Source organism: Rhipicephalus microplus, chromosome 3, assembly GCF_043290135.1.
Source record: "Rhipicephalus microplus isolate Deutch F79 chromosome 3, USDA_Rmic, whole genome shotgun sequence".
In the NCBI taxonomy this organism is placed as follows: domain Eukaryota; kingdom Metazoa; phylum Arthropoda; class Arachnida; order Ixodida; family Ixodidae; genus Rhipicephalus; species Rhipicephalus microplus.
This window is the reverse complement of record NC_134702.1, coordinates 106,171,093-106,192,484: the sequence shown is the minus strand read 5'-3', so window position 1 is coordinate 106,192,484 and position 21,392 is coordinate 106,171,093. Positions and strand designations below refer to the sequence as shown.

Below are 21,392 nucleotides of genomic sequence, written 5' to 3'. Positions count from 1 at the left end.
ATTGCCATCTGTAACCAACGTACGCAACAGCAGACAAAACTAGCGGCTAGTTTTCTGGAGATACTGAACAGATAGTGCGACGTCGATATTTTGATGAGACGTTATACCTCGGTTCTGCAGGGGAACAACAACGCGCCGACCGTGTCAAGCTAACGACGACAAAGACCAACAATATACGTGCTCATTTAATGAATCAATGCAAACAGTATCGGGCAAGTTCACTTTTAATCGGCCAATCCTCTCCGTAGGGTACGAGCCATGTGCGGAGGAAAACAACAACAACAACAACAACAGCCTCGACTGCCTAGCGAGCACTGGAAGATTATCGTCCGTCCAAGGGGTGGCTTGGATGTTGAGAAGGCGGGCTCAGCTAGACTTGGCCGGGCAATCGCAGAGGCGGCTGGAATTGTACCCACGCTCATCAGTCAGGACATTGTCTGCCCGAATGCAACGCAAAATATCATAGTTATTAGCACGGCGTCCCGTGCGAACGCTGACTCTTACCTCAGGATGAGCTGCCTTACATTGGGAATGAAGAAGTATGACATCAACACTTACGAGGCTGCCCCGCATGAGACCTGCAAGGGGGTCATCCGTAAGATTGACGCATCGGAGAGCCAGACGGAGCTGGAGAGGAGCATCCTTACTGAAAGAAACCCCACGGCTCTGGGAGTCAGACGTATTAAGAACACTGAGACGGTGGTTATTGTCTTCGATGGCTACAAAGTTCCCAACTTCATTTATTTCGGCACAGCGCTGGTCAGATGCTCGCTTTACCATCGGCAGCATGACTGCTGCTATGCCTGTGGCAGACTCGGGCACAGGGCGGACGTCTGTCCGACACCGGACGAAGCTGTGTGCAAGAGGTGCGGAATCAACAACCCTGATGAGAACCATCAATGTTCCCCGACCTGTGGATTCTGTGGCGGCCCACACGCCACGACGGATAAAAGTTGCCAGCAAAGGTTTCAGCTTCCATTTATTGTGCGAAGGCGGCGAAGAGAGCGCCGTGCGGAATCAGAGCGTCGTAGTCAGCAAACGGTACCTGCTAACGCCGACGAGGGTGTGAGCCAGCCTGCACACCGCAACTCCAGTTCAAACAGTCGTTCTGCTGCAACTGGGGTGGACAGCCGTGACTCATCGCAACAGGCAAGCAGTCGGTCCAGATCCAGATCTCGGTCCAGAAGTCGCTCCCAAGGCCAGCGAAAGGGAACTTCGTCTAAAGGCCGAGCCAAGTCCCGGTCCAGAGATCGTCGTCGGTCCCAATCCAGAGGCCCATCGCACTCGAGGAGCCAGTCCAGGGACCCGCATGGCACAGTCCGTTTCCAAAGCCCACCCCAACCGGAGATGCAGGGTGGCTCCTGGGCTGACCGGGTGCGCAGCGGAGGAGGTGAAAAGGTAACGGGAGGCACTGCGCCAGAGCATGGTCTAGCGGAGCTAAATCAGCTTAGGAAGGAGAATGCCGAAATGCGCAGCATTATTGAGTCGCTGAGAGCCGAAATGGCTGAGCTTAGACGTGTCAGTACATCTCAAGCTACTCTGGCATCTGCTTCTCCGTGTGTAGGTTCTCCCTCTCCTCAACCCATGGAGGTTCCCATGGTCGTGGAAGCGGGCCCCTCGGGTAACCCAGCCAAGCGTAAGGCTGCGACTTCAGCCGAGAATGTGCAGGCTAGAGCTAAATCTGAAATTAAGGAGACTCTAAATTCAATTTGCCTTGAGATTCACAAACTTAATGAGCGTTTCTCGGCGGTCGATCAACGTCTCACAGTTATGGATCAGAAAATAGATATTCAACATGCCAGAATTCAATGTGTGGAGAATCAATTACAGAACGCCGGCCTTATGGTGCAGAGCCCCAATATCAGGGGAGCAGCTCGGATTCACCCGGATTTCTTTCCAGAGGGAACGCCTTTATCGGCGCCCATTCCCATGAGTATCCCCAGTTCGAATAGTACAGTTGCTTCTGTACAGAACCTGACGGCAGGGTCAGGGAGCACCTCCAATGATCAAGATGGCCTCGCACGCTGAATTTCGTATATGGCAATGGAACTGCAGGGGGATCCTTAGCAAAAGGGGCACCCTGCAGCAATTTGTCCGCTCTCACAGCGAGAAGCCGCAAGTGATCCTACTGCAGGAGACGCTGTCTGATAGTGTAACCCTCCCGGGGTACAAGGCACATGCAGTTAAAGGGGAAGGCAGAGGGATTGCCACGTTAGTCAGCAACAAGTTCACCTTTGTGACACATGATCTAGGGGTAAGACCTAATAAAACGGAGCTCTCCTTAGTTGAGGTCATTCCGAGTTCTTCCAACCTTTCCAGCATTTTTATACTGAACATATATAGTAGCCCTAGTGATCATAGGCAGCGTTTTAGGACGATCATAGCTAAGGCAACCAGAATGGCTGGGCTCTCTCCTCTGGTTGTGGCGGGGGATTTTAACTCGCCTTTCCGGGCGTGGAACTACCCGTATGATTCAGCTAAAGGCAGGAGCTTGTGGCAGGAGACGGGAGATGCGGATCTCTCGTTAATTACGGACCCGATGTTTCCTACTAGGCGCGGCACATCCACCACCAGGGACTCCACCCCGGACCTAGCTTTCGTGAAAAATGCTGGCTCGGTAGGTTGGGAAAATCTTCTGACGGATTTAGGAAGTGATCATTATATTACAGTTACTAAATACAGATGGAGGCAAAATCTAAAAGAAAGTTTACTTACGTAGATTGGGATAAATTTCGGGAGTCACGCAGCGCTCGAGCGGAACAGGGGGAAATCCCGGACTCTCTGGGGCAATGGACAGAGATGCTGCTGCAGGACGTTAGAGCGGTTACCAGAACCATTGAGACAGAGGTACGGACAAACAAAATGGACAGTCGGCTTGCGCATTTACTGGAGGCAAAGCAGTCGCTATTGGCCAGATGGAAGGGTCAGAGACTTAATCGTAGGCTTCGGAAAAAGATAGCAGAGTTAAATACACAAATTGAAGAACATTGCAAAAACTTGTCGAGGCAGCAGTGGGATGAAATTTGTAATTCAGTCGATGGACAAATGCGAACCAGAGGTAAATGGAATCTTTTAAAACACTTGCTTGACGAGTCGGGCACTAAATCTAATCAGAGGGGGGTCCTTGCTAGAATACTTCATCTTGCTCAAAAATCCTCCTCGGGCGCGGAGCTATTGGGGCAGCTTGCTGAGAAGTATCTACCGCTAGCAGTTGATTCCATGCAAGCCTATCCGGGGTATATGGGAACACCTTGTGCCCATTTGGATGAACCCTTCACCATCAGCGATGTGCGACGTGCCCTGCACGAACTTAATGGCCGATCGGCACCGGGTCCAGATAAGGTCACCAACAAAGCGCTTCGGAATTTGGAAGATGACTCTGTTGAATTTCTTACTGATGAGATTAATAGGATTTGGAAGGGAGGTGACATCCCGGAACAATGGAAGTTGGCCAAGGTGATCCTCATTCCCAAGCCCGGTAAAGCACCAAGTTTGGACAATCTGCGCCCCATCTCTCTCACGTCATGCGTGGGAAAGGTGGTGGAACACGTTGTCCAGAACCGAATCGCGGACTACATAGAGCACAATGATCTCTTCCCTCACTACCTTATTGGCTTTAGGCCAGGCCTCGGTACGCAGGATGCTATGAAAATCATTAAGTGTCAAATTTTAGATAATCATACCAGAGACACCAGGGCGATCCTAGGCTTGGATATAAAAAAAGCGTTTGATAATGTCCGCCATGATTCTATTTTAGATGCGATCTCAAGTCTCAACCTAGGTTCCTCATTTCATGCGTTTGTCAGATCCTTCCTGTGTGGTCGAAAAGCCATACTTAAAGTTGGAGATCTAGAATCGGATGTGCAAGCGCTGGGAAATAGGGGCACCCCGCAGGGATCTGTTCTATCACCCTTACTTTTTAACATCGTCATGGCTGGTCTCTCGAGGCAGCTTTCTGGAATTTCAGATGTTGGTCATACAATTTATGCCGATGATATCACCATTTGGTGTAGAGGAGGAAGTGATGGCACTGTAGAGGCGGCCCTGCAAGAGGCCATCGACACTACCGAGAGTTTTCTGGAAGACACAGGCCTTTCTTGCTCTCCGGAAAAGTCTGAGCTTCTCCTCTATAAACCGGTCAGGAGGGGCCGTCGACCGCGAGGCTGGGTGCCGCCCCTAGAAAATGACATCCACTTACGTACCAAAAGTGGACGATCAATCCCCAAAGTCGCTTCCATTCGGATCTTAGGTATGACGCTAGAAGCAACGGGCACCAACACCATCACGATTAAAAGGTTGGAAAAAAAGACAGACAGTGTTATTAGGCTCATAAGACGGGTGGCTAACCGAAGGACAGGACTATCAGAGGACAACTTGGTCAGGCTTATACATGCTTTTCTGCTGTGTCATTTTGCATATGTGGCGGCAATGCATGTCTGGAAGAGAATGGAAAGGGACAAGCTTAATGCAATGATCAGGAGAGCTGTAAAGAATGCCCTTGGGCTCCCCAACTACACCCACACCAATCGTCTCCTGCAGTTGGGAATTCATAATACATTGGAGGAAATTGCGGAAGCACAAGAAAGAACACAGGTAATTAGGCTGTCTGGCTCAAAAGCGGGGAGGATGATTCTCGCAGAAATGGGTATTCCACCAGCTCAGATTGAGGCTCTGTACCAAGGGTTGACGAGGGATCAGAAGGAAAACATCATTGTCTCGCCTGCCCCGCGGAACATGCATCCCCAACGTAATGTTGGAAGGAGGAGAGCGCGCGCTCGGGCCCTTCTTCGCCAAGTTGCGGATCTTGACGGGGGGGCCTGTTTCGTGGACGCGGCGCAATATGATGGCCAGAGAGACCGATTCACGGTAGTGGCAATCAACCACAAAGGCATTACAATTAATGCGGCGTCGGTATGCGCCAGAACTGCCAATGCAGCTGAGCAGGTTGCCATCGCCTTGGCTCTTTTAGATCAGCGTAATGAACACATATTTAGCGATTCTAGAGCTGCCATTCGTGCCTTCAGTGTTGGAGCTGTGTGCAAAGAGGCCAAAAATATACTCGGTGATAAGTTGCTTACAACCCATACCATTACATGGTTCCCAGCTCATATGGGAAACATGGACGGAGGGATCATAAATCTCAATGAGTTGGCCCACTCCAGGGCGCGAGGGTTAGCTGTCCGCGGCCATGGAGGACCTTTGGGTCGAACTGGAGATTTCGTAAACAGGGATCCGCCAACTACATATAATGAAATAACCCAACATTTCGCTATGGATAGGAGAATCTTTCCACCTCCACATGCGAAGCTAAATAGAGCGCAGGCGCTTACATTGCGATTACTTCAAACAGAAACGTACCCTAACCCTGCCTTTCTTCACAAGCTTTATCCTGATGTTTATTTAACCAACTCGTGTACAAAATGTGGCGGTTTAGCCACCTTACACCACATGCTCTGGGAGTGCCCTTCGGTACGTGGCACCGATACAGCATCGTCCAGAAAGTGGGACTCCGCTCTCCGGAGTCCAGACATAACATCGCAACTTTGGGCTGTCCAGAGGGCCCACGATGCGGCGCTAGGGCTCGGCCTTACTGTCCCATCGTGGGAGCGGCCCGCCGTGTGCTAGGGCGCACGCCTTCGGACTTGTCAATAAAGTTTTTCCAAACCAAACCAAACAACAACAGCAACAACAACAACAACAACCGAAGAGAAGTTATGTGAAGTACTACTCATCATCAGAACTGTACAACAGATTAGAACAGAATTTGACAATATGTTTTCGAATAATTGCGAACATTTGCTCAGTAAATACTTACATGGAATTTTGGAAGACCATTTGTCAAGCCGGCTGATGGCCTCAGTGATAGCAACTGATGTTTCTGTTTGTTAAAGAAAGTCACGGGTGAGAATCACATCTTGTCTTGTCTTGTCTCCTAGGAGATCTTGGCTCATACCCACATGGGGGATTGGCCACACTGAACCTCATAATAGATCATTTTTTACAACGCTTGATGAAAAAAAAATAAAGAGAAATTAGATAGGAACAATAATAATGTTCCTTTGAAAAAACGTGAAAAATTGCAGAAGAATGCGATAAACCAGAATATATAAAACAAATTAACAAGATTGAGGAAGTGGGAGAAAGAATTGGATATATCTGGCAGTACCACTAGCAGCGTATCCTTCCGGTTGCCTGAATGAATTTATGTAGCGCTGACAGAATAGCACTGCGGCCCACACCCAACTGACTGGCTCCAAAGGATAATAGGGTGGATGTATTGACTGGCAATCCGAGCATACCAATCGGTCTTTCAAGAATTATTCGGCGCAGTGAGGCGAAGCGGCGGCATGTGAGAAGAAAGTGATCTATTGTTTCCGGTTCATTGCAAAGTGCACATAGGTTAGTTGATGAAAATCCTGATTTGTGAAGATAAAAATTTAACCGAGGAACTCTACAGCGAAAGCCTGTGAGGGTCGATCACCTCACATTGACGGGAAAGGCATTTTGCGGTGTTCCATGTGAATTGCAAGTGCCGAAATTCTTCAAATTGTAGAAGCGACGTTTCGTCGATTTTTAAGATTAACAGGTGTTTGAATCGTTCGGCAGTAATAAAAGGAAACTGTGGCAATCACATCTCCATCCTCTGATTGATATTTTTCAACTTCTTTACCCGAATTTTGCCCTATTGATTACGCGAAATTACTTGCCATTGCTTTAAATTTCCGCAAATCGCTTATACTGATATCAGAATCAGTCATTCTGATGGACAGCCTTTTTGTCTGGTCTTCATTCACTGCATCAATTTTTTCAGGTTCTATAAAAGCATTTTACTCTCTTATTCTAAGACATACGTATTATTCGCTTGGTGTGGGTACGAGGCAGATAGCTATAACTCTCGATGAAAAAAAAAAAAACAGATGCGATCGTGGTCGCTTCACACGATGGTCATACAATTCCTATATTGTAGATGTTAGCGTTTGTATTTGCAGTTTCGAAAAAATTGCCGCTTCGGGTGACTTCGCTAAAGCTCTACATTGTCAGCATCTGACTGTCTTCACCATCATTACCATTGGAAAAATTGATGGTTTTCTTCCAGAAGGCCAGAAGTATCAGTTGCGAGATAACGATGCCGAGTACTTCCTGAGCTTTTATCTACACAGGTATGGTCTGGCATAGTATACTTCATGCCTCCATTGCAATGTCAGAGAATCCTTATTCCATTTATTCTTAGCGTCCATAATACACCAATAAAAAAAATGTTTCTCTCTGTACTGCACTGATTAGTTAATCACTTCTGGTGGCTTTTATTTTGGGGCAAAGACACTGGGCTTTAAACATTTAGCCACAGCAACGTCTGCGATGCTGTATACGATTTCCTACGTTAAACAAAACGCCTTGAACGCTAACATTACCTCTAAAAAGGTTATTCTACAAGAACATCAGTACTTTTTTTGTTTATCTTCTCGTGAAATGAGCAAGAGTCGTCTCAAAACCTATGTACTTCCAAGTTTTGATTATAAAAAAATCATTGTTTCATCAAGGCACCACCTCTTTCATGGCCGATTCCACAGGGTGGGTTGCGCTAGGTTAATAAGACTCAATTGATTTACCAACCATTATTCCAACCTGCGTTATTAGAAACTTCCACAAGATTTTATAGGACCACTCAATTCTCTCCCAACTCCCTGCAGTGGGTGTAACAGAAGAAGGAGAAAAAGAATTTTTGGTCATAAGTTGAGAAGAAGAAAACGTTGAAGAAGAAGCACGCGGTTTCTGCAGAGGACGCACGTTAGTTCTTTTCACGTTTTCTGCGCTGGTCTTGTTACAGCAGAAGTATTCGGGGAGAGCTAAGGAGCAGTTACCTTTGACGAGAAGGCAGCCATGAGTCACTTAGCTGAAGCAGGAGCTTCGACCCATCCGCACACCGTGGCATCAGCGACTCCTTCGGGCTTCGTCTCCGACACGGATTCTGGCAGAGGCGTCCTTTTGTCTGCAGCCGCACCAGTAACGGGCTCTCCCCCCTCGGCCATAGTGCAGATGGATTTCCTGCTGGGCTCTGGAGACGTGGCCAGGTCACAGGACACCGTGTCTACGTCGTGGACCCAAGAGGTTGATTCCAAGACGCCGGCCATCAACGACCAATCTTTGACGTCGGGGTCTAAACGTGGAACTTCGGCCGAGTCGCTTAGCCTGAGCAACAGCAGCGACGGAGCGCCCACGTGCCGCATCTGCTTCTACGGAGACGCGAAGCAGCCGTTGCTGGAGCCATGCAACTGCCGCGGTAAGGATATTCTGTACGCTCCATTTTTTTTTATAGGAACGATGCACTACGGGCTTCGGTGTTTAACCTGTTTCAGAAGCGATGCATGCATATCCGGTGACTAAAAAAAGCCATGATGGAGCGCAGAGTAAATGCTGCATAAGAAATGCAGGGATAATTGCTCCAGCATGACCATTAACCAACATGTTAACCCTTCACTGGCAAGACAGTCCTGCGTGATCTGACTTCACGGTTCACTATCGTCAACTCCAGCCTTTCGCATGCGCTGAAAATGATGCCCCTGTCACACGGGCTCCCGTGAACACCGTTTAGCTCCTTTGTCCTTACGACAAGGGAGATGTGGTCCGTGTCACACGGCAATCCTTGCGCAAACGAAGGTAAACGAAGCATTTCGTAAAGGACGTTCGACGATCTCCCTTTGCAGCGGAACGAGGTATGCTCGTTCCCAGTATCGGCAGGTCAGAAAAAAAATTTCGAGCACTAAATTGCCACAGTGACAACAATAAATATATTTTGGCAACATTAAACGTTCTTTTTTTGCAGTATTCATTCATAACGTGTGCTTCTTTGGCGCGGTGTGAAGAACATCGTCCATGAGTGCGGATCTTGTCGCCGCCGTGTTTGCGTGTGCCCGGGAAAGGAATGACTGACAGCGCTTCGACGACTGCAGGAATGAGTAATGGGACCAGGCCTAATTCAAGGGTGACTTGGGATACGCTTACGAGGGAAAAGAACAAGAACTTTAATTGGTACATGGGCTACAAAACCAACTAGTCACCGCTAAGCACAGCGCAATTGTAAACAAACGTAGTGTTAGGCCCAAGGTGGCCAGCATCGCTGTCAGCATTGCTACAATTAGCGAATGTGTTTCCATTTGAAATAATTTTTAATACTTCGCTGCTTTCAGACGTAACTAATATTGTGTTTTCATAAAAACCTAAAATCGAAGATTCACAAAAAAGCACCTAGAGATGAAATTGGGATACTCCTGTGAAACTCAAACAGTGCCGGCTGAGCCCCCTCGCGGCAACTATTGCAACCTTGTCATTGCCGTGTGACACTGATACAACTCCATCTCCATCGAACTACCTAGCATAGCTTTACGTTGACGGAGTTTAACAGAGCTTCGTGGTGACCGTGTGACAGGCGTATGAGACGCATACAGTAAATGAGATGCTTTCTCCACAATGGCAGCGTGCAGCTTATGCGGGGTGGGAGACGCGTGCGTGGAATTAGTTTTTATAGTCGGGATCTTGGTCCAATTTTTGCTGCTTCTCGCTACCATTCAGTTTTCGGCACTGATTTGGTAGATAGCTCGGCACTCGCACTTCGATAACTCAATTGCACAACACTTGTAGACCACAGTGAGTTATGCAGGAGTAGTGTAGAGCCGGAAGTTATTGTTAGCGAGGAAGGAGCATAAGCAATCGCCTTCCCTTGGTTAGTCGCCAAACGCGTGCGGCCAGCGCAAGTGAATCTTGGTTGAGCCCTACTTCCCACATGTCATATGTGCACGCAAGAGATACAAGAATTAGGTATTCCATAGGGAAATTTTGAACTAACGGCAGATTCAACTGCACTTGTTCGTGGCCGTATAGGAACGCTAAATTGCGTTCGAGCTCAGCCGAGGTTGAATGGAGCGTCGACGGATGGTTTGGTGAAATGTATTGCTGACATGGTCATTGTAGAAGTACACGTAATGTGCTCAGAAGAAACCATCAGTCATGGTTCTGTATTACCACCGCACAATGTGTTCTTTGGATACTCAAAAATGTGCTGTTCTCTCCTCTTTCGCAACGCGTTTCGCACACCGGTTCTATTAGTTGAGAAGTTTGCCTACTCAAGTTGAAAATCGTGATAGCCTCGCACGATCACCAGTAATATTATTAACAATAATAATTTATTCACATCCCAGCGAGCATCGAAAAGACATAGCAACATCGAGAAAGGAATACTTTATGGGTTCTTCATGGATGTGCGCCAGCGCTGTGTGCACAAGCTTAATGTGAATTTGCGAACATATGAGCAACATGCTTAAGTCCGTGCATGGTTGCATCCGATCGTGAATCATCGCGTTCTACTTTGTTTTAGTTAGCAGCATTTAGTTTTCCTTCAGTTAACATTTTGCTTTGTCATATGCTTTGATGGATGGTTGGTTAAACGTCAGCGTTTTTACGGTGTTGTGCCCTTTTCTATTGTTTGCTCTGCTTAACCGCCTTTTGATTTTTAGAAAAAGAGTATAACAATACAGAGCACTAGGTAATCTACTATGAGAGAGGAGAAAGCCGTCCCACTATATACCATAGAGAGGTATTATGGCTCATGTGATACTAAGATGTCGTCGACACCCATTTTGTTGTTTCTATAATACTTTGTGTTTAGAAAAAGTAGTTAAGGATTTTGAGTACTCGCTACTCTACTATGGGAGAGTACCTCATATGTGATGAGCCTCAATGCTTTTGTTTACACTATATGTGCACACTCCGATGGCATTTTAGCGTCGCCGTTTTTATGATGTGTTGTAGCCTTATATTTTGTTCTGGGTAAGAAGCTTGTATTTTGTTCTCGTTACTTTTTATTGTGTCATATGCTTTCGTTGGTGGCTGGCAGATTGTCTGCGCTTTTATAAACTCACAACGTATTATTTTCCAGAACAATATGCGTGCCATATACGCATTGTAGACGCGTTATCGGGCACAGATATTTCACACCGACGTTTCGTATAGGAACTACGGTGAAACTAGGCTTGACGACAGCAACCCAACATTGCGCGACCCTAAGCTGCTTCGCCCCTAATATACATTAAGTGTAAGCTAGGTCTTGCCTCCTAGCGGCTACCTTGGCCCGCTGAATCGCCCGTAGCTGTTCGCAGTGCTGAACTGAGCAGCACGTCCAGCAAATGCACGCGGAGGCTGTCGGTGGAGGCCACGTTCTCATTACTGTGTTTCAATCCTTGGCATTCTCGTAGTATATGTTCTAACGAAGCTCGTGCCTGACAATCTTTGCATTGAGCGGTCTCGTATATCTCTGGATACATAGCACATAGTAGCGCTGGATTACTATAGGATCTGGTTTGTAATTGTCGCCATTGGACAGACTGTACACCCTGTTAAGTTTATCTGGTGAGGAGGGAGGTAAACACGCCCCTGTAAATTATGTTTGGTAATTTCATTGAATGTTGTAATTCGGTCGTCCCACTCCTACACATTTGGATATTCCGACAAGGAATCAACATAAGTCGTAGCCAGAAAAGTGAGTCCTCCAGCTACGTTGTGTGCCACCTCGTTAGGGTTGATATCTCCCGTGGTGTCGGGTGTGTGAGCTAACAACCAGAGAATGCAAGCGCATCTGTCGTCTTGGTTGGTTTTGCCTGTTCTAAAATCAAGCGGTGCTTCAGGGGAGATTCTGCCATTTGCAAAGTTGTCTAGAGCTGCTTGTTAATCGCTCATTATACAACACGCGCCAGTTTGTGATATGGCCAAAGCTATTGCTATCTCTTCCGCCGTTTCAACGCGTCTCGTGTGTAGTGTCAGACGGGTACTGCATTGTTTCTTGTGGTTAACTATTGCCACGAAGAAGCAGCTTTTGTGTTTGTAAAGAGCGGCATCTACGAAGACCTCTTCTTCGTTGTTTCCGAAGCTCTTTGTCATCGTCTGGGCTCTGCTCAGCCTTCTACCTGCGTTGTGCATGGAATGCATGTTTTTAGGTAACGGGGGCACTGTGAGCTTAGCCCATTAATCAAGAGGGATGTCGCATTTGGTGCCGTATTGTGTGTGGAAAGTGATGTCTTATTTTTTCACGATGTATCTACCAGTCTTAGTTTTAGAGAGGCGCTCGTTGCAATACGTTGCGTCTCTATCAGTTCCTCGAGTGTATTATGTGAACCTAGCTCAAGCAACCTCTCTGTATTTGTGTTTTGCATGAGCCCCAGCACTTGTTTGTAGATTTTTCTTATGAGGCTGTTTAATTTGATTTTTTCTACTGTGAACCATCTATGGTAGGCAGAAACATACTTAATGTGGCTGATGACAAACGCGTGGATGAGCCTTATGACATTTGCCTCTTTCAAGCCGCTATGTTTATTCGTAATTCTTTTGTTTAGGCGCACGTTTGAGAAACTTTCGCTACGATATTGCCTATCGTTTTCCCGTTGGTACCTTGGGCTTCCAACATTAACCCTAGTGCTCTTATCTTGTCGATAATGGGGGATGGTGTGTCCATCTCGTGTTTTAAGTTGCACGTCTGTGTAGGTATGTGGGTTATGGTGCTTGGGAGGTCTGCCTTTTTATGTTGGTCTATATAGTAGCAGCTCAGATTTTCCGGTGGGGCACGGGAGACCAGTGCATCGAGATGTGTGTGAAAGATAAGCAAGTACTGTAAAAATTTGAGAGAAACCTGAAGGAGAACAATGAAATTGTACTAAAGCGCTCACACGTGGAAACTAAATGACAATAAAAAGCATTAAAATACTTATATTTCTGCACATCATCACTTTCTATACATTATACCAATAAGGCTCACTTTTACGACGATTCTTGATTTTTTAGGCACAATTGGCTTCGTCCACCGAGAGTGCCTGGAGAGCTGGATTCAGCGCACGGTGGACCCCCAGTGCCAGGTCTGCCACTTCCATTTCACAGTCCGGAAGCAGGCACAGGTAAGTTAAGTTTATGTATATAGGCAGGCACATCGGGGCGAAAGTGGCCGTAGCGTTGCAAACAGTTAGGTAGGTCCTCCGTGAGAATGAGTTGAAACGGAAGCGTTTATTTTGACTGAGTCTGTCCTTCATCTGATAATACCTGACTATATATATATATATATATATATATATATATATATATATATATATATATATATATATATATATATATATATATATATATATATATATATATATATATATATATATATATATACAAGGATAACAACAAGGATAAAGAAGGATAACAACAAAGTTGTGAACAAGGATAAATATATTTATTTCCCAACAGTTTCGAGAGGGGTCCTCCCTTCATCAGGGGATGAGTTATACTAACATGAACTTCCAAACTTTGTTGCTTCCGCGTCCCTCTCGCCTTGAAAGATGTTTGCGAGAGTGAGAGAGAACTAAAAAAAGAAAGAAATAAAGAAAAAAACGAGAAGAAAAAAGACGAAAAAAAAATGAAAAAAAAGAAAGGAAAGAAAGAGTAAAAAAAATTGGCAGCATATCCACGGAGTGAATGATGGAGAGTGGGGTGAAGCATTCGTCCGTCCATTCGTTCTTGCTTCCTTCCGTCTGTGCGACCGTCCATGCGTCCATCCGCCCGTCCCTGCGTCCGTTCATGCGTCCATTCATGCATCTGTTGGTGTGTCCGTTCGTCCACCTATTCAACACTCCAAGTACCACCATCTCGCATCTTTTGATCATATGATCTCCATATAGAAACACCGCCATCCAGCGGACATTCCAAGGACTAAACGAGAGGTGGCACACGCACACTTTCTAACAGCTTGCGCTTCGGGTCTACTTCCCACCCTTAAGCACCTCGAGTTCATGGTATATACTAGTTCACTGTATTCATGGTACTGCGGCCCAACACTCGCTAAACCTTTCTAAAACCAAGGAGGTTACGCCCAGCGAGTATAACGTGGCAACCTTTTCCTGGCAGATAAAGCTCAATGTACATGCCAATGGCTGCATGGGAAGTGAGAGACAGGAGAATTCGGCTTTTACTTGCTTACGGCTTGCACTTCGTACCTACTTCCCACCTTTAACTACCTCGAGTTCATTCATGGTATATACTAGTTCATTGTATTATGGCACTGCGGCTCAACGCTCGCTAAACCTTTCTAAAACTAAGGTGGTTACACCCAGCGGGTATAACGTAGCAACCCTTTCCCTTGAGACAGTGCTCAATGTACATGCAATGGCTGCTAATGGGGATCGCAGCGTGCACGTTAACTAAAAGCCGAATGCTCCTGTCTCTCATACCCCATTATCAGCTATTGGCACGTACATTGAGCACTATTTTTTGTTGTTCAACAACGCACAGAAGGAATCTCTCACCGGCCCCACCTTGGAGGTCAAAATGTTTGCAGGTCAAAGCGTATGACTAGTTACATACTACGCGGGACGAACGGGTGCCGCTATAAGGAGCTTCGCCTCTAAAAGAGGAAGAACCACTGTCAACACTGAGAGCGAAACCAAATGTCCGTGTACGTCCATATCGGGTTCTTATCCTGTGCTGGTCAGTTCTCGACGTGTGTCGGGCCACCCAAGATTGTCACCGCGGTGGCGGGAGGGGTCCTTACGCACGCCGTCACGGACCCCTCCCGCCACCGCGGCGACAATCTTGGGTGGCCCGACACACGCGTAAGGACCCCTCCCGCCACCGCGGCGGCAATCTTGGGTGGCCCGACACACGTCGAGAACTGACCAGCACAGGATAAGAACCCGATATGGACGTACACCGACATTTGGTTTCGCTCTCAGTGTTGACAGTGGTTCTTCCTCTTTTTTACTTTCCTTCTTTTCTTTCTTTTTCTTTCTTCTTTTTTTCTTTTCGGCTTTTTTATTCTCTTTTTTCTTTCTTTCTTTCGTTTTTAGTTCTCTCTTACTCTCGCAAGCATCTTTCAAGGCGAGAGGGACGCGGAAGCAACGAAGTTGGGAAGTTCATGTTAGTATAAATCATCCCCTGATGAAGGGAGGACCCCTCCCGAAACTGTTGGGAAACGAATATATTTATCCTTGTTGACAACGCTCCCGTTGGGCCATATCCCGTACCTTATATATATATATATATATATATATATATATATATATATATATATATATATATATATATATATATATATATATATATATATATATGTGTGTGTGTGTGTGTGTGTGTGTGTGTGTGTGTGTGTGTGTGTGTGTGTGAGAGAGAGAAACGTTGCGAGCAATTTCGTGCGGCAGTTGTCTTACGCCATTTTTGAGAAATCAAAATTATACCTACTGGGATGCTGACTCGAGGATCTATGATCCTACGTACCTCGGGAATTGATGTTATGCAAGGCACAAAGATGGAATTTGACTGGGTAGTAATTTTTAAATTCGGAGCATTTCTTAGTCTCACGATGTTACGTGTCGTGCGTCGGCGGTGATGTACACACCCCCATTATGCATGCTCGAATCTCGAGTATCGTGCCGCAAGCTTGCGTCTCCTGCCAACTCTTTGCGCCCTCCCCCTCTCTCTTCTCGCAAGGCTGACGAAGGCAGCGTCTGCTAGTAAAAACGGACTGCTCGATCGGCACAAGCGTTCACTGGCCACCACGTATATGCAGGCACTGGATCCCGCATCAGCGTCCCCCCCCCCCCCTCGTTGGAAGCAACGCTTTTTCTACTTCCAAAAAATGCCAATAATAAATACGAAATCACAATTAAACATTCCCAAACAATTCCTAATTACGCAACATTTCCGCGATGTCCCCTCGTCCTTTGCGAAGCATTTAGTTGAGTTCCCCGGATAAGAAGATGCGGGTGGTATTTTTTTTTAACTGCTAGGATAAGCGTTCTGGTGCTGCAGTGACACTGGAAAAGACGACTGCACACCCTTTCACAGGTTACAAACACACGTCCTTGATGACATCCGATTCCGTCCACCAATGTGCCTTAGTAGCGTCGGTGGACCAGATCAGCTTGAGAAAATAGCGCGCTCATTTTCTACACTTTTGTTCTCTTATTTGGCGAAGTATATTCAAATAGATACTATTTAAAGTTGCATAAAACTTATAATAGATTACCTTTAACTTAACGTGCAATCCTTTATGTGAAAAACTAATGGGAGACTTTCCTTAAAAGAAAATTGGCAGAAGATTCATGGACTGAATGATGGAGAGTGGGCGACGCATTCGTCCATCCATTCGTTCTTGTTTCCGTCCGTCCATGCGTCAATCTGTGTGACCATCCATGCGTCCATACGCCCGTCCGTGGTGCGTCTGTTCGTGCGTCCGTCCCTGCGTCCAGCCATGCATATGTCTGTGTGTCCGTTCGTTCATCTATTCAACACTCCGAGTACCACCATCTCGCATCTTTTCATCATATATTCCCCTTATAGAAGCACCGCCATCCAGCGGACATTCCAAGGACTAAACGATAGGTGGCACACGCCGCACACTTCTTTACGGCTTGCGCTTCGGGTCTACTTCCCACCTTTAACCACCTCGAGTTCATGGTACATACTAGTTCACTGTATTGATGGCACTGCGGCCCAACGCTCGCTAAACCTTTCTGAAACCAAGGAGGTTACGCCCAGCGAGTATAACGTAGCAACCTTTTCCTGTCAGATAGTGCTCAATATACATGCCAATGGCTGCTAATGGGAAATGAGACACAGGAGAATTGGGCTTTTACTTTCTTACGGCTTGCGCTTCGTATCTACTTCTCACTTTTAACTACCTCGAGTTCATTCATGGTATATACTAGTTCATGGTAATCATGGCCTTGCTGCTGAACGCTCGCTAAACCTTTCTAAAACTAAGGAGGTTACACACAGGGAGTATAACGTAGCAACCCTTTCTTGTCAGATAGTGCTCAATGTAGATACCAATGGCTGCTAATGGAGATCGCAGCGTGCGCGTTAACTAAAAGCCAAATGCTCCTATCTCACATTCCCTATTAGTCATCTTTGGCATGTACATTGAGCACTATTTTTTTATTGTACAACAACGCACAGAAGATTTCTCTCACCGGCACCACGTAGGAGGTCAAAATGTTATACTTGTTATCCACTCCAACGGCTATGAGGGACGAACGGGTGCTGCTATAAGAAGCTTCGCCCCTAAAAAATTAGAAAACGTGCTTTCAGTTTCGACGTTAGGAGCTGCAGAGATGAGGTGACGGGGAAGTTTTCTAGGCTACAACGCTTCTGACCCTGGCTGCATCGATGTACATACACAGCAAGTTCGATCAAAGAATTTCGATGGTGCCAAGCAGCATCTTCATGGTTTCTTGGGTCTTTTGGTACAGCCGTAAATGTGAAGCTTGGTACTTTCACTTTACAATCTTATTCTTAACACGGCCTTCCACAGTATTTTTCTTCTAGCTTCTCAATTAACAAAACGTAATGTGACGAAAACGCATGATTTTGGCCGCTGACTATTCAGTACGTAGCACTTGTGAAAATTGACATGAAGCTCGATCAGTTGTTACGCGTAAGCTTGCATGGGTAGTACCTTTGAGGTTCTGCCTCGCGCGAAACGCCACTTGAAATGTTTATGGACATTTTAAACATCTATTTTAGCAAGTTGTGGCGTATACGTTTCGTGGACGTGCATACGAGGGGCAGCCCGCCGTCAATTAAGGGACGGGGAGTCATTCCCACTCATTGACCTGATAGGCCTGGGAGCGCTGCGACGAACCTTTCTCCCCCTCCTCGCCGAAGAGGGACCCTGAGTACGCTTATGCGCAACGACATCAATTGTGCATGCCATACTCTATGTGAAGCCTGGCGTTCTTGAGCACTCAACCTGATTGCGTAAATCAGATAGTGATGAGAAGAGCACGCCGTGCTGTTCGAATTTCTTCCCCCCCCCCCCCCCTGTACACGGCAAAGCCACATTTTCTTGAAATGTACGCAGACATAAATTCGAAAATGGCAAGGCGTATACCAAATACTTCAGAAAGATAAATGTAGAAAAACGGAAGAATGGATATGAGGAATGTTACTTCATTTATCATTGAAGCGCTCTATAGGTGCAGGTACGAAGGCATAAGGTTTAAATGAAATTTTGAAATATCACGACCTTGCATGCTTGCAGCCGATATGGTGCCTGCTTTCGGATGCCGAGTACCGCTGTCCAGTGTTCGGATACCTGGCCTTGGGCGCACTGTTTGTGCTGGGCATCGGGTTCGTTTTCCCTCTGGCCTGGTTGTATGCGGTCTGCTTGCCTACCCGCGTCGGAGACACGCTGGCCGCCGCCGTGGTCGTAGTTCTGGCGGTGCAGAACATCTTGTGGCTGTACTTCCCATTCGTCAGCTTTAGGTAAGTCACAGGTTTGAGTGGTATCCACGTTGTGTAAAAGGCGTACCTCCTCTGTGCAGTCGATGCTCTCCGCTGCACTGCAATTGTATTCATTGGGATGATTTAGAACGGTTATATCGCGTTAATAATGAAACCATAAGTGAGGCTCATTTATGGAGCAGTGCACATTTTTAACTTTACCGCAATTATATTTTGCTAATTCATTCAAAATATTGTAGGGTGAGGAACCTCATAAATCACAGCATATCAACGAAGTGGATCATGATGAATGGGATGAAGCTTCGGAGGGTTTTATCGGTAAACGTAGGTCTTCCATCCATCCATCCATCTATCCGTCCGTCTGACTGTTTATCTACATTTCATGTCCGCTGCTTTGTTGCGCAGGCCGGCACGATTTGAAGGCGGTCGTGTGAGTGATAACCAAAAACTAAAACGGTGCAAAAGCCAAGAATTCTCTTTCGAGGAAAGCGAAGTGTCAGACGTGCTTCCAACATTTGGTTTCGCGTTTCCCAATCTTTGGACACTCAACCGAGAAAGGCACTTTCGCATTATTTTTATTTTCTTTCGCTGGAAGTTGGAGGAAGAAAGGGCATTGCGCCGAGCTAGTTATTACCAAGAATTGAACGTTCCAAAACTGCATTTTTGATATCGTCCATGAAGACAACGGCTGACGAAATGCACACTTCATCTTAATGAAGAGAAAACTTTAAAATATAGGGAAAGTTGGCGAATTCGCCGTGATGGCGACTGTTGTAGCACATAGCAGGCAACGAGGTAGCCAACAACGCTATATATAAATTTTCATTGTTCCAGAAAGAACAACTAAAATTATAGGGCGGTGGGCAAATCGGTGCTCGCACGATAACCTTCAAAATGTTCTGGACTGTACTTCACTTAATAACGTAACATTTGGGATGTATTGGTATATATTTCGTAATAAAGTTCTCCCTTTTAGCGTACAGAGTTAGCAGAGCTACGTATGAATAAATTTGCAGATTGCGTGTAGTTGTGATGTTCAAAAAGTGATCTTGCCTGTGCACGAGGTTGCCTGTTCTCAAAATATACATGGGAGCAAGTAAGGGCTTGTGCGGATAAAGTCTTGCTCTATCCGTACTTCTTTCGTGCACCCTAAACTTCAGTATTCCACTGTCTTACTTTTCTCTGTCCACCCTAAGATTAAAGCGTCTTTTCCTCCGTACTCTGTCTCCGTGTACTTTTCGCATGTCTATTCGCAACTCCAGAAAAACGCTTCGTGGGCTGGCAACACCGATCGAAAAAAAAAAAACAAAGGTGGCTACGCTGACCGGGGTCAACGTGGCACTCTTGCTTGGCGCTGTGCCGAAGTTTCTTGATTGTGGCGTCAGATCGCGTTGCTTCGTCGAAGGCGAAATGGTGCTGATCATAGACCACACCATTTTAAGCGGCATACAGGATCGCACTGGCGAAACAACGAAAATAGTTGCGCTGTGTGCGCGAAAATCGAGCCTTTTCGGCGAACCGCATTAGAGTTACTTCAAGTTGAAGAACCTGTCAAGCGAGGCCAAGGTTGAAGAAGGCAAATGTTCATGCGTAGTGGGCCTCCCCGAAAGGTGCTAGCGCGTTTGCCCTGCGTTGCTACACCGTTACAGGCAAGGTCTTGAAAGCTTTTGAGATAACTATGCTGCGGCTCACGCTGCGGATGGCATGTATACCCTTCAGTTCCGTTTTCCGGTCAAAAGCTGAATACCCATGCTGCTGACTTCATTACAGAATGGAGCTATACCTGGGCCAGCGTATCTTGCGATAAGGCAAATCGTATAGTTTTCATTGTAACAGGTGGGCTTCGTTCCTTTCGTTCGCCAATCCATGTTATTATATAGATTTCTAATGAATAAGGTAATGTGGTTGGTAATATTAACTTGTTTGGGGAGGCAACATGCACGAACATACATACACGCACGCGCACATGTCTGTATGCGTATATATACACCCATGCGAAATAAAAAAAATGACCGCAGCTTAATTTCAGAATGGGCAGAACTACGGATTGTGCAAAAGGCGAGCATATGCGAAAAATACACACGCACACAGAAGGAAACAAGTATTCTAAGCGGGTACTTATATAAATATACAAACAAACTATGCTCCGTGCTAAGAGAAGCCCAAACATCTGTAAAAATGCACACTCGCTACGTAATAATGTACTCACCTAGAACAATTAAGTCCTGAGCGAATTGGGTGGAAAAAACTACGGTAGTGTCCATCACCTGCTTTCCAATGCGTTAGTTCCTGATTTGCCGCCGTTTTCTGTTGTGCGTCGTATGCAACTTTCGGGAAGTGATAGAGCGATACATTGCCATATTTTCAGCGTGATCCCACGCAGTGCACTGCATCGCATTGTGTGGCATGCCGAAAATAATGGAACCATGCGGCCGCTTCGCAACGCGTGCCACGTGGTAACATTGTTCCTTTCAAAGTTGACCCTGTTGGCGCCATTTCCAGACACGGCCACCAGGTGGCGAGTGCTTAGTTGGAGTCGCGAATATCAGTCAGACCATGCTCTCCCTGCAGCTGTTAAGTCGTGTACCCTATTTTCTCCACCATACTGATGTCCCGACATGTCCTTGGTGCAGGTCCTCGTACAAAGCGTACAAGAAGTGGCACGAAGAGAGTACTCGCCTGAAGCTCGTGCTCAGCAGCACCGAGACCAGCGGACCCGTGTGGTCAAACCGTTGCTTCTGGCGTACTGGCGGTGGTTCCCAGGACCACGTGTTGACTTAGGGGGACACACAATATTAATAAATACGCTCCTTGAGGACACGTAAAGTGGTTCAGTAGTTCACCGAACAAAAATCTCGGTAAGCGTTGTGCGAATACAATGTGACAATATGAAAAAAAAACATTCTCCTCTACAAACGAGTTCCTCCATTTTTTGTTAGCGAATTCAAAACTTTTCGAAAAGTGATTGATATGCGGAGCCTAACGCCCCAAAGCCACCATATGATGATGAGAGACGCCGCAGTGGAAGGCTCCGGAAATTTCGACCACCTGGGGTTTTTAACGTGCGCCCAAATCTGAGCACACGGGCATTTTCTCCTTCATCGAAAATGCAGCCGCTACAGCCGGGA

The 21,392-nt window shown here is 46.4% G+C and overlaps 1 protein-coding gene across 2 annotated transcripts in view; it reads left to right on the top strand.

Moving 5' to 3' along the window:
* LOC119182473 (E3 ubiquitin-protein ligase MARCHF3-like) overlaps positions 1–21,077 on the top strand; it is a 145,818-nt gene extending 124,741 nt beyond the window's left edge. The window contains exons 1-4 of one of the 2 annotated variants that reach the window (XM_075890101.1): positions 7,818–8,281; positions 12,829–12,938; positions 18,062–18,285; positions 20,898–21,077. In XM_075890101.1, the coding sequence (XP_075746216.1) occupies positions 7,882–8,281; positions 12,829–12,938; positions 18,062–18,285; positions 20,898–21,045 (882 nt within the window). In that variant the 5' untranslated portion in view covers positions 7,818–7,881 and the 3' untranslated portion in view covers positions 21,046–21,077. Of the gene's footprint in view, positions 1–7,817; positions 8,282–12,828; positions 12,939–18,061; positions 18,286–20,897 lie in introns of those variants that run through there. The other variant, XM_075890102.1, reaches the window with a different exon arrangement.
* Positions 21,078–21,392: the final 315 nt, after the last annotated feature.